The sequence below is a fragment of the Lingula anatina genome, chromosome 7, assembly GCF_051362555.1.
Source record: "Lingula anatina isolate TDL-2025a chromosome 7, LinAna3.0, whole genome shotgun sequence".
Lineage (NCBI taxonomy): Eukaryota > Metazoa > Brachiopoda > Lingulata > Lingulida > Lingulidae > Lingula > Lingula anatina.
In genome coordinates, this window is record NC_141773.1 from 3,390,969 (window position 1) to 3,405,016 (window position 14,048).

The 14,048-nt window shown below is 36.4% G+C and overlaps 2 protein-coding genes across 2 annotated transcripts; both read right to left on the bottom strand.

Moving 5' to 3' along the window:
* Positions 1-335: 335 nt before the first annotated feature.
* LOC147760625 (uncharacterized) lies at positions 336-13,645 on the bottom strand. The gene is made up of 4 exons (XM_087018542.1): positions 13,169-13,645; positions 4,218-4,308; positions 1,321-1,363; positions 336-977 (listed from the first exon to the last, which is right to left on the bottom strand). The coding sequence occupies exons 1-4, from the start codon at positions 13,611-13,613 to the stop codon at positions 828-830; spliced, it is 729 nt and encodes a 242-aa protein (XP_086874668.1). The 5' UTR covers positions 13,614-13,645; the 3' UTR covers positions 336-827.
* LOC147760626 (uncharacterized) lies at positions 4,822-9,603 on the bottom strand. The gene has a single exon (XM_087018149.1). The coding sequence runs from the start codon at positions 9,576-9,578 to the stop codon at positions 5,583-5,585; it is 3,996 nt and encodes a 1,331-aa protein (XP_086874275.1). The 5' UTR covers positions 9,579-9,603; the 3' UTR covers positions 4,822-5,582.
* Positions 13,646-14,048: the final 403 nt, after the last annotated feature.

Below are 14,048 nucleotides of genomic sequence, written 5' to 3' on the forward strand. Positions count from 1 at the left end.
GAACTGCCATCTCTTATTTCATCCTGGTGAAATATCTAAATGGACATCAAAGCTCTCTCAAACTTTTGCCAAACCTTTTTTATGTATAAAGTTATCACAACACAGTGCTGCACTCATCAGCAATTGAGTAGTAGTAGTCCTTTTTTTAAGTAAATAAGTAAATAGGTAAGTAGTCTTACTCATTGTGATTGTTTAATAGAATATTCACAAAAATTGTATTCATATTGTCATTTTCTTCCACACAAGTGGATGCATATGTTACAGTGAAATAAACTAAACTAAACAATAGATTTGATGGGTATCGGTCTACACTTAAATTACTGGAATGTGCCAGTTTTACCATTAGTCAGTCTGTGTATTAGCCGGTCTTAACATTAGCCGATGTCACGTGACACAAGAGTCCCTGTGACGACCCGATATGTCCGACTGGCCAGATATGTCCTACTACCAGAGAAGGCCAGATATATCCGACAAAAAAGAGCCAGTTGTGTCGGACATATCTGGCCTGTCGGACATTTCTGGCTCTTTTTTGTCGGACATATCTGGCCTTCTCTGGTCGTAGGACATATCGGGTCGTCACAGTCCCCCATAACAGAGAGTCTGCTTCCCATTCATTTGTACAGGTGAGACTTGCCCTAGATTTTGACCCACTTAGATCAGACTAACCCTAACCATTATAACTATATGGAGGGCGGAGGTTCTGTTACACGGACCCTCAGTTTCGTTACAAGGTTCTTAACATTAGCCGGTCTCAACATTAGCCAGTCTTAGCATTAGTCAGTCTTTGCATCATTCAATCTTTGCAATGGTCAGTCTTGCCATTTGATTTAGCTGGAAAACAGCTGTGGTGTCGAGTTCTCAGTATGCAACATAGAGGTCCAGATGGTTAGGGCAACACCTCTAATAGACAGTCCTTCTACAGTTTGGTGCATTACATCTTCGCTGAAGTGTGGTTCACCTGGGCCTTCGTCTCCATTCTGACATGTTTTGAAAGGTAAAAAATAAAATATTTTAATTAATTTTGTTATATTACAAATAGTATGTTTTAGAAAGTAAATTTAAAAATGACGAAATTTGTTATTCAAGTGTATTTGGATGATATGCATATTTGGGATTCATATCAGAAGAAGAGCAAAACAAATATGAAAAACAAACCAATGTGAGAACATGCAATCAAGTTAATCAAAAAGTTAAAAATTCCCAGCCCACAAATTTGAACTGCAACTCTCGATTGCGATATATGTATTGTCATTGCAGATATTCAGTAGAATATCACGTAATCAAACCTGAATTAACTTTTGTTAACAAAGCTAGATCTACCTCTTGTTGAAATTCCACGTGGCCAGACTGTCCCTGGGCACCCCTGAAAAAATGAAGAAAAAAAAAATAAATAAATAAAAATAATTGAAACTTGACATGAAAAAAAAAAAAAAACAGTTTAATCAATTCCTTCCTACTTATATCCTTCTCTCTCTCATATAAAGGGGATCAACTGAAGTGGGTTTACATAACTGAAAGATGCACATACTAAAATAGGCATTGGATATGTGTACAGTGCATAACAAAATCCTGTTTTAAAAATGCTTACTCGGCGTTTTAAACGCTTACCTCTTTTTTTTCTTATTCCTAACTTTATTCTTATTGTATTTCCGAATGTTTGATCTACAAAATTTCTGTGTCAGGTCACATCCTCTGGTCATCTGTTCTCACGTTTGAAGTAGTTAGCTTATATGTATTTTGGTATTTGAATGATCTAAAGTAGTTATACTTATTTAGGCTTATGTGCACAATTTATGTAAAACTGTAGTATAGAGAGCTTGTAAAATGTAACTGTACACATTTTAATGATCAATAAATTATCAATATTATTATTATAATAATTATTATTATTATTATTATCAAGAAATCGCGTTAAAATGTTTGCAGCACTAAGTAAATATAAGACTTACAAAAATTTAGGGAGAAAGTTAATGTTTCTAGGATAGGTTCGTTTTATAAAAAAAGCTACACTATACTGCAAAGAGAAAATGCAGTGAAGGTGAAAAATCCACGAAGAGCCGTCTACGAGACGGGTAAGCACTGAGATTATAACAGAATACGTAACAAAACTGATCTTGATCATTCAACATCACATATCGCTCACCAAATTTATGATGCGAAATCTGTTATTACTGTCACTTTCCTATTTAGAATATCAAAAAGGGGAAATTTCATCCTCTCTATGTGCGATTTGTGGTATTTTTCATTAGTTTTTAGTAAATTAAGATCTAAGTTCACTACACAAACCATTTTGGTAGAGAATGAAAACTAGAGGATCAGAGAGGCGATACTGCCTCCGAATGTTGTACCACCAGCTGGAGTAAGCGCATTCGTATAGACCCCCCCCCCCCCCCACACACACACACACACAAAAAGAGGGACACCACCACCAGTCTTATGCTTGACAAGCTGTAAAAAATTCAATCAACAAGAATTCTCAAAATATGCCAAATATATATATATATATATTTCAAGGTCACAATTAGATTGCCAGTATATGACTTCCTATTCGAATTCAATAGTAACTATGGGCGTATCTTTGCCAGTTTTGGAGATAAAAGGGAACTAAAATTTGCAAAGTTACGTCCATGGTTAAAAGTAGGTCAAAGGTCAATTTTAAGGTCACATTTAGATTGCCAGTATACGACTTCCTATTTAAGTTCAATAGTAACTATGGACCTCTCTCTGCTAGTTTTGGAGATAAAAGGGAACAAAATTTGTCAAGTTCAGTTCATGGTTAAAAGTAGGTCAAAGGTCAATTTTAAGGTCACAGTTAATTGCCTCTAATGACTTTCTATTCAAATTCAATAGTAACTATGGGCGTATCTCTGCCAGTTTTGAAAATAAAAGCATTAAAAAGTTGCAAAGTTCAGTTTATGGTTTAAAGTAGGTCAAATGTCAATTTCAAGTTCAGAGTAAGATTACAAGTATATGACTTCCTATTCAACTTCAATAGTAACTATGGACCCATCTCTGTCAGTTTTGGAGATATAAGGGACTAGATGTTATAATTTTGAAGTTACAATAATGTGCCATAAATTTCCTACAGAAAAATAATTAATTAAAATAAAGAAATGGTCATTTTGGTTGAAATTCTTGAAATGGGAGGTGCTCAGAAGTTCCAGATGTTCAAATTTCATGAAATAATGTCATTTTGACCAGAAGTTGTCTGCCTCGCCAAGCCTTATGTTTTATTTTCCCGGGGTTCAAAATTTATTATCCATTACCGTACTGCACATTTTGCTTTCACCACCAATATGTACTTTTTGATACAGCGTCACTCGAAAACCGTAAGGAATACAAAAAAACGGAGACCACTTTCAGTGTTGAGCTTTACATGCTCTACAAAATGCAAAAAAGAATGGTCGTCTAGTATTAACGGTTCCCGAATTAGAGACAGTTTTCAGTTTTTGGTATCTTATGGCCGCTACTCCCGTGAAAATGCACCGATTGACCCCAAATTCACGGAGATGAAAGATGACCCGAAGGGTAACACTTTCCAATAATATTATTGGTTAAGTCTGTGTAGTGTCTGAATAACAGCGCAAAGTATTCTTTTTCGTAAAAAATTTCGTTTTTTTTTTTGAAAAATTTGGCCCGTTTGACCTTGAAATAAAGGTCAAGGGTCAAGTCGAGGGCATATTTGAAATCTACACATATGACTTTTGGAAACCCTTTTGAAGAAATTTTTCCCATACTTCCTTCCGTAGGGTAGATAATTAGCATTTAATTTTGCCATTTTTGGACAAGGGTGCATTGCAATGAGTGCCACACCTAGATCCCAATACCGACAAAGCCCAAATTTTACGTGGAACGAGTTGAGATAATAGGTGACCTAAATCCAAGAGATGGGTACGGAGGCCCTTACCGTCTAGGAGGAGAAGCGGTAACGGTAACATGTCGGCGGAGCCGGCGGAACGATCCGGACGGGACTAAAACCATGTGTACCGCCAGCGCCAACGCTGGTGGTACAATTAATAAACATTTGAAAATTAACAAAATGAAAAGAGAGGAACTCCCTATATCACTCGGTATCTGCCCTTGTCTGTATGACTCGGATTATCAAATTATTCTTTATAACTATGATCCAATTTACAACTCATTCAGCTCTTAATCAAAGTAATAATCCTGTCCATTGGAGAGGAGTACAATGCATAATGGTTAAGACATTAACTTACGTGACATCTTCACCTGACGGAGCTGACCCTGCCTGTGTTTGACTTATTTCTTCATTGCTTTCATCGCCTAGTCCTTCGTTATTCCTGCTATCTGCAAATATGTTAACAAAAAGTAAGAGCCTAAATCCAGTTAACATTCTGGATTTTATTACAAAAAAGAAGCAAAGAAGGAAAGAAAAAAGAAAAGAAAGAAAAAAGAGAAAAAAAAAAAGAAAGAAAACGTGGTAGTCAGCTGGCGACTGGTTTCCTTAACAACATATAAACAAATAGCTGACAACAAATAAATAACCTATCAGTCATTTGAACCTCCCCCCCCTCCTCTGCGTCGTTCAAACCTTAAAGTCAGGAATAAATGTATAAATGGTGCTTGATTACACCCCATCCTTTTACACTAAGTAACCCTTTTTTAATTCCAGATCTTCATCCAAACCCAACATAGAGGTGCAATTCACATGCTGAAGTGTCAAAAAATAAAATTTATTGAATTCAAAGTTGTATTCAATTTTTAAAAACATATATGTATTGTTACGTCCTATATTGAGTTCTTTAATAACAAAAAAAATAAAGCATAAACATAAATACGAATGAAAACAAACACCTCAAATTAAAATGATAATATTTTACTAATTGAACTAAAACCTAACTAAACATATAATAACATTGAACTAAATAACTTAACTAATATGGGCTTTATAATGTTCAAACAAAGTTAGTGTTCACAGGATAAAAGAGTCATTCCACGCACTTCCATTTCATTGTCATTGTTCATTTGTGTAGGCCTACGTACCTTCCTTGCGTTGTTCGTAATAGTCAATGCTTTTTCTCAACGTTACTTATCTTTTGTCAATCATAGTTCCCTCTCTGTTTTCCGTCAACTTGTGTACTGATGCATGTACAATCATTCGCTTTTTCCAGCTTCCATATTTTCCATCAACTTGTGTACTAGTGCACGTACAGTCACTCACTTTCCTTTGCCTTTATGTATAGTACTATACATCCATGATCATTTAAAACATAGTCCATCTATCCTAGCTCCTTGCTCTCCACGCCTACATGTCTCTCTTCTCCTTCCTTTCTCAGTGGGTGTGTCCAAAAACCTCCACATCCGGGCTCCTTTATTTTTGTCCACAGTTGTCACCAAAAGTGACCACGAGTTATACTCGCTATAGTTATAATGCCCATTGATATAGAATACAATTGACAGGAGTACTAGTGCGACGTAACACCCTTCCCCTTTTAAGTCAAGTTTAATTGATAAGATTAAACTTGGAATATTCCTATAAATATTGTATACAAACTACATAATTCTTAATTAACTATAACTACTATATACACAACAACATGATCCTTAATTAACTATAATATTTAATATATTCTGGACAAAGCATCGGCGATGCAATTATCTTTTCCTCTAATATGCAAAATATCCAAATCATATTCTTGCAACAATAAACTCCATTTAAGCAGACGTCTGTTATGATTTTTCATCTTTCGCAAGAATGTTAAAGGGTTGTGATCAGTGTACACAACCACTGGTTGAGGTGTACATTCAACATAGACATCGAAATGTTGCAGAGCTAACACTAGTGCTAACGTTTCTTTTTCGATAGTGGAATAATTTCTTTGATGAGAATTGAATTTCTTCGAAAAATATCCCACAGGATGTTCAATACCAAACCCATCACACTGCAATAACACTCCACCCGCTCCTACGTCACTAGCGTCAATAGCTAATCTAAATGGCCTATCAAAGTCAGGTGCCATTAACACGGGGTTTGAACATAATAACGCTTTCACTTTAGTGAAGGCGTTGTCACACTCTAACGACCAGTTGAAAACATTCCTCTTTTTTAACAAATCGGTCAAAGGTGCAGTAACATCAGAAAAATTTTTGCAAAATTTCCTGTAATAGCTACACATGCCTAGAAATCGCATAAGCTCTTTTTTGTTCTGAGGTTGAGGAAAATCAATGATGTTTTTAACCTTAGCTTCTACAGGTGTTACGCACCCCTGACCCACGACATGTCCCAAATACGTAACTTTTGCCTGACCAAATTCACACTTGGCTAAATTTATGGTCAGACTAGCCTGTTTTAACCTTTGGAAAACTTCTTCCAACTTGATCATGTGTTCCTTCCAAGAATTGCTGAAAATCACAATATCGTCAATATATTTCTCAACGCCTTCCAAGTTATTCAAACAACTATCCATCATTCTTTGGAAGGTAGCACCCGAGTTTTTCATACCAAACGCCATAACTTTGTACTGGTATAAACCGGTTGGTGTAACAAACGCAGAAATTTCTTTCGCTCGTTCTGACAACGGTACACACCAATACCCTTTGAGCAAATCGCACTTTGTTATGAATTTTGCTTTCCCTATCTTGTCGATACAATCGTCCATTCTAGGAATGGGGTAAGCGTCAGTTTTGGTCACTGCATTGAGCTTACGGAAATCAGTGCAAAATCTCATTGATCCATCTGCTTTTGGTACTAAAATACAAGGAGAGGCCCAATTACTCTGGCTCAATTCAATGAAACCGTTTTGGAGCATGTAATCAACCTCTTTCTGCATTAACTCGGCCTTTTTAGGACTTAGTCTGTACGGGTGTTGTTTGATAGGAGTACACTCCTCCAGAACAACGTCATGTACAGCTGCATTAGTCCTATTTGGTACATCAGGAAACAGACACCGGTATTTCAAAATCAATTCAATCAACTCGTGTCTTTCTTTTGGTGATAAATGATGTAATTCACTATCTAATTTCTCTAATACATCTGAGTTGTGAAGTTTTACTTCTTTAACATCACTATCATTCTCATTTTCCTCAACTGACTTCCTCTCCATCCATTCCACATTCATCACTTTTTCACTTCTGTCTCGTTTTTCTTTGCGTTCAAAATGTGCCTTCATCATATTTATGTGACACAACTGAGTCATTTTTTTACGATCTGGAGTTCGTATTTCATAATCTACCTCATTGATCTTTCTAACCACTTTATATGGACCGTGATATTTTGCCTGTAACGAATCTCCTACAATAGGTAACAAGACTAAAACGTCATCACCTATGTTGAATTCGCGGGCACAAGATTTTTGATCGTACCAGTTTTTCATTTCAATTTGCGCGGACTTCAAATTGTTCCTTGCAAATTCACAAGCCCTATTCAATCTGTGCCTAAATTTTGTGACATAATCGAGAAGATTCAGTGAGGGACTACTTTGATTTCTACTCTTTGCCAGCATTGTTTCTTTTAATGCCATCAACGGCCCACGCACAGTATGTCCAAAAACCAACTCAAACGGACTAAAACCGAGAGATTCTTGTTTTGCGTCTCTTACCGCAAACAGTAGGAGATCAACACCTTCGTCCCAGTCTTTTTCATTTTCATAACAATATGTCCGTAACATGTTTTTCAAGGTCCCATGGAATCTTTCCAATGCACCCTGTGACTGCGGGTGATACGCGCTTGAGAAAATTTGCTTTGATCCGATCTCGTATACGACCTGTTGAAACAAAGATGAAGTAAAGTTTGAGCCTTGATCAGACTGGATTTCCTTCGGCAACCCAACAAAAGAAAAGAAATGTATCATGGCCTTTGCCACTGTAGCTGCTTTGATATTTCTTAAAGGTATTGCCTCCGGAAATCGTGTCGAAGAACACATGATTGTAAGTAGAAATTGATTTCCCGTTTTCGTTCTAGGTAAAGGACCAACGCAATCTACAATGACTTTACTAAATGGCTCGTCAACTGCTGGTATTGGATGAAGTGGAGCCAATGGGATTTTTTGGTTTGGTTTTCCCACCACTTGACACGCATGGCAGGTTTTGCAATATTCTGAGACGTCCCGTCTGATCTTTGGCCAATAAAAATATTTCATAATTTTGTCTTGCGTTTTTCTAACCCCAAGGTGACCTCCCATAGGACTATCATGTGCGACGCTTAAAATCACTGGTCGGAATTTTTCAGGTACAACAATTTGGTAAATTGTGGCCCAATCATCCGATGCAGGTATAGCGGGAGATCTCCATTTTCTCATCAATACTCCGTCTCGTATAAAATATCCACGAGGGACTTTTTTTATCTCGACCTCAGACAACACTAATTTGAAAAGTTTAGCTAAATCAGCATCCTTTCTTTGTTCGGTAACTAAGTCATTCTCTGGGTGTTGTAACTCACTACTCTCAACATCCAGTTCATTTTCTCCATCATCATCAACACATTCATCAATTATACCTTCCATTTCATTCTTTTTCTCATCAGTTTTTGACATAGCACGGGTAAGCACATTTACGGAGCAAGACCGTTCACTTTCAACCTCATTTTCAAGGTGAGCATGGGGATCTTTACAAACTATAGGATCTGCAATCACTTTTCCTCCTGCTAAATCATTTCCAAGCAACAATGTCACCCCTTTAATTGGTAAAGATGGACGCACACCAACTATCACAGGACCTGAGACTAAATCTGATTTCAAATGAATCTGATGTAAAGGGACGTTCAAGAAACCGCATTCTATACCCTGCGCAAGAACCTGCTCACCCGTGTCCGAATTTTCATCTAAAGGCAAAACTCCCTGTAACAACAAGGATTGGCTAGCCCCCGTATCCCTTAATATTTTAATTGGTTTCATATCACTCGGATTGTTCTCGAGAGACACGTACCCATCAGAGATGAAAGGCAAAAACCTATCCTCATCCTTCTGAGTAGCATCTCTAAAATCTGTCACAGGGAACGATACCAATGCATTTGATTTCAATGTTTCGTTTTCTTTCTTCCTTTGCAAAGTCCAACATTCACTCAAAACATGCCCTCTTTTCTTACAAAAATTACAAAATGGTCCCAAAAATGCTTTTGACCCAGCGTCCTCCCTTCTTTCAGTACGAGGGAAATTTCGGGGAAACTCATTTAGGTGTGACAATGTTTGACTGGGAGAAACCTTTTCCACAGCCTTTTTACTCTTTGAAAAATTTTTATGCGTTAACGCATAGTTGTCGGCTATAGTAGCTATACCTTCCAAACTATCTACATGAGATTCTTCTATATGAACTTTCAATGAATCTGAGACACATTCCTTAAACTCCTCTACTAAGATCATTTGCTTTAATTTCTCAAAATTTGATCCAACATCTCTCGACCTACACCACCGATCGAATAACATTTCTTTCTCACGCGCAAACTCAATAAACGTTTGGTCGTCCCTTTTGTATAACTCTCTAAATTGCTGCCTATATGCCTCTGGTACTAATTCATAGGCTTTGAGAATGGAGTGCTTAACTTTCTCGTAATTTCCGCTATCCTCTAACGAAATCGCGGCATATGTTTCCTGAGCCTTCCCCGTGAGCACACTTTGGAGCATAATACACCACTTATCTATCGGCCATTCTAAGTTTTTTCGGCCATTCTAAGTTTTTTGCAACCTTTTCAAAATGCATAAAAAACTTGCCTACTTCTCTTTCGTTGAAGGGTGGGACAAACCTCAATTGTTGTGAACAATTTGTGAAACTACTACTATGATTATCCCTAGCCTCTAGTTCTATCTTTCTCAACCTAACTTTTAACTCAAGCGTCTCATTTTCCTTTTCTATTTTTGCAATATCTAATTTCTTCAACTCGATGTCTAATTCTTTAAGCATTATTTCCGATTCTATGTCAGGCTTAGCTTTCTTTGCGTCTTTATCAGAGCTTGAGCTTAACGGTAAATCAATGTCACTGATGTCTATGATTATTTCTTTCAACTGGCTCTTAGACATAGACGTTTGGACATCTGCCTCTAATATTTTACATATTGCGATTAAATCGGCCTTTTTGAATTTTTGCAACTCTTCTATTGTGGGATTTTCTAAAAATTCTTTATACTCCGACATCTTTAGGCTACTACACTATCTACTACTATCTACACTATTGTACTATCATAAATAAGACACAACTTTGAACCTAACTACTCATACAGTCTATTTGTTCAGTAGAAAACGCGTCATTTCCCGGACGAGCCCCCATTTTTGTTACGTCCTATATTGAGTTCTTTAATAACAAAAAAAATAAAGCATAAACATAAATACGAATGAAAACAAACACCTCAAATTAAAATGATAATATTTTACTAATTGAACTAAAACCTAACTAAACATATAATAACATTGAACTAAATAACTTAACTAATATGGGCTTTATAATGTTCAAACAAAGTTAGTGTTCACAGGATAAAAGAGTCATTCCACGCACTTCCATTTCATTGTCATTGTTCATTTGTGTAGGCCTACGTACCTTCCTTGCGTTGTTCGTAATAGTCAATGCTTTTTCTCAACGTTTCTTATCTTTTGTCAATCATAGTTCCCTCTCTGTTTTCCGTCAACTTGTGTACTGATGCATGTACAATCATTCACTTTTTCCAGCTTCCATATTTTCCATCAACTTGTGTACTAGTGCACGTACAGTCACTCACTTTCCTTTGCCTTTATGTATAGTACTATACATCCATGATCACTTAAAACATAGTCCATCTATGCTAGCTCCTTGCTCTCCACGCCTACATGTCGCTCTTCTCCTTCCTTTCTCAGTGGGTGTGTCCAAAAACCTCCACATCCGGGCTCCTTTATTTTTGTCCACAGTTGTCACCAAAAGTGACCACGAGTTATACTCGCTATAGTTATAATGCCCATTGATATAGAATACAATTGACAGGAGTACTAGTGCAACGTAACAGTATATAGAACAAAAATCCACGACTGGCTCAATTTAAATTCAAATTTTAATTTTTACCATGTCTTTTACATTACGCAGAGAGCCCTAAATAGTTACGTATGTTCCAAAAACGTGCGGTACACTGTACCTCAAGGGGCTTTGCGTCATGGCTAATATTTGGTATCGTATGTTCTCTAGAAAAATTATTACAATGTTTCATTGTTGGTGCAAGAGAAAACAGTGTTTTCTTTTGCTGACCGAAAAAACATATTGTGATTCCATGAGAGTTTGGCATTTCTGATATAATACTTGGAGCACGAGGGGAAAAATAATTTATATAATGTTTACTTTACTGTCGGTAGGGTGTATTCCCCTCCCCCCCTTTTTTTTTAATATTCATTGACAAGCAAACTAAAGTTTTTCAAAGACAATTGCTCTATACAGAAGATTATTTTAATTTTTTACAACGTTATACTTGAAGGAGATAAATCAAAGACCAAAACCAGTGATGACTGGATTTTCAAACGTTTCACAGTTGGACGTTTGCACTTGTGACATTAACGTATGTTCCTTTTTGGGGTTAGACGATGAATTATTTTTTATTATTCATGGTTCCAGTAGAGTGAAACTCTGATACAAACTTCTTCATGTGAGGCCCTAACATAGTTTGCAATCTGAGCACTAAATATTTTAAGAGCATGCCTGTGACATCAATTGCACCTCTATATTACAGTAGGTTTGGGTGTTTATGCGAGGACCGCCATATGCATAAGGATAAAAGAACTGTTTTGTTTTGTACTATTTTATTAAAAGGATAACAGTTCTTCATATGAAATTCAAAATTCCACAATGAAAATACATTGTAAGCAACACACAGAAATATTATAAATTCCATTTTACCACCAAAACGGTGTCTATCGCAATTATTCTGAAATATGTCGGACATCGTAGACCTTCATAGATGGCTACTCTCCGACCCGTAAAAACGCACTTAAAAACAATGCAATCAAATAGCTTTGAATGTTGGATCAGATTCATTATCCATTACTAAAGATGGGAACATCGTCTATCACTTTTCCCGACAAAATGAAACGTTGCAAGCCATTCTGATATATTATCTGGAAAATAATATATAAAATGGGGATTGACCCGCCGTTGGTTTCTTTGTCAACGTACAAACACAACTCGACTCAGCCTATGACTCATTTGTACTGACAATAACAAAAAAAGCCCCTCGCTTGGAAAAAATCTATAGCCTACAAAAGGGTCTACAAACATTGGCACTTATGAATAAGGGGACTGCGTAGTGAGCTCTAATCGGAGAATGTTAGGCAGAAAGATCCCCTTGCGTCCCAGGTTTTAATTTTTAATTTCAAACCTGTCAGTCAAGAAGAAATGTGAATAAGGTGGACTCAACCCACTCAACCAATAAACAATTTTATTAATCTTATTCTCAATTAGTGATTTATATTATTGTACATTTGTTTAAATTGACCACTTATACGTTGCAAGGTATCCTGATATAGCTACTAGAGGGCTATATTTATAACGGAAAAATAATATTGTATAAAAAAAGTCCCGTATAGACCCACCGTTGTTTTTTTTTTTTTTTTTTTTTTTTTTTTTTTTTTGTCAACGTGCAAAAACAACTCGACAAAGCCCACGACTCATTTGATACCCCCTGTATTGACAATAACAAAAAAAGCCCCTCTTTCGGATGAAGTCTATACAGTAGGGTCTACAAACAGTTTCGCGATCACGATCATTAGCTGTAACCTGAGTAACATACCTATTTTGTATTTAAACTATATTAATTTATGCTATATTTATATATTTGCCCAATGATCCATTTGTTCATTATTCCAGTTGTCTTTCTTTATATTTTCATATATCAATTTATAATACATTTACATCAAATAATACTAATTGTAAAATATTATATATATAGGAAGAGAATTAAAGAAACTAAGTTAAATTTTAATGAATTGGAAAAAATGATAAGGTGGTATTTTGAAGTAGAAAAATTCAGGTACATTAGTAAAGGTGAGAAAGAAAAGTTAAACAAAAATGGACATCATTAATACACTTGTTTCAGAAAGAAGACGAATGAATGAGGAGTGAGTGAGTGAGCGAGAGAACAATTTATGTAATTTGTAACAACATTTTCTTTCTGGGAGAATAAATATATTAAAAAAAAATTATAACACATCGAGGGAGAGGGAGAGAGAGATAGATAAGATCGAATCATCTATTTCTGCTACTGACCTTGTTCCGGCTGTGAAACACTCGCAGTCAGCGCTCTCTGCAGATCACCCAGCGCTTTTTTGTCTTTAGGAAGGACTTCATTAGCATTAAAGTAAAGGGATCTTATAACCCTATATTTCTTCATTTTGTCGTTAATATCTTGGACGGTAACGCCAAGGGCACATACGGGTATGAACTCGGCACGTCCCAACCGATCTAGAAAGGCACTATCAGCAATATATTTGCTCCAGCAGTCTTGGATGAACGCCGGGCACATGACTGGTACAATAAACTTCGACTTTTCTAAAGCATTAAAAGGTGCCTCAAAAACAAGTTGCCCAGGGTTCACGTCTCTGCGGGCATAGAATACATTAAGTTTACATTCTTTTTCCAAATATTCCAAGAGCGCTTCCGTAAATTTTTCACTTCTCGTTATAGCTTCCTCGTCTGCGTTTCCTGTAAACATTGTTCTATCACAACTCAACAATAAAACGTCATATTTCCTCTGCTCTGCTCTGGAACTTGCCGCCATATCTCAGATAGGACTATTGATTTGTGAGTTCAATCTTCTTGTGTACAGTGTCCTAACAACGAGCTTTCCTACCTCTGCCAGTGTGTAAACCTATATATATTTTGGCCCCTTACTGTCAAGCGGAGAAAACTGAAGTGCCGTCGTATCGACAACAATACAGGGAATATGTTTATATGTTGTTGCGTTTCCAACCAACGCCGCCAATTTGTTATACAGTACATTTATGCTTTATTCCAATAATCAATGATTGCATTTGTCAGTCTTTAAAAATATAGTGCAGAGAAAGCCACATGTAAACGGGTACTTTCGGGTCTTTTGTGACATTCTTTTAAGTTTTAATATGAAAAATAAGTTAGAAAACTCTCCTTT

Coding starts and splice junctions, on each gene's coding strand:
- LOC147760626 (XM_087018149.1), bottom strand. CDS start 9,578: ATGCTCCAAAGTGTGCTCACGGGGAAGGCTCAGGAAACATATGCCGCG.
- LOC147760625 (XM_087018542.1), bottom strand. CDS start 13,613: ATGTTTACAGGAAACGCAGACGAGGAAGCTATAACGAGAAGTGAAAAA. Junction 1,364..4,217: donor CCGTCAGGTGAAGATGTCAC/GTAAGTTAATGT, acceptor TCATTTTTTCAG/GGGTGCCCAGGGACAGTCTG. Junction 978..1,320: donor ACGTGGAATTTCAACAAGAG/GTAGATCTAGCT, acceptor AAAACATGTCAG/AATGGAGACGAAGGCCCAGG.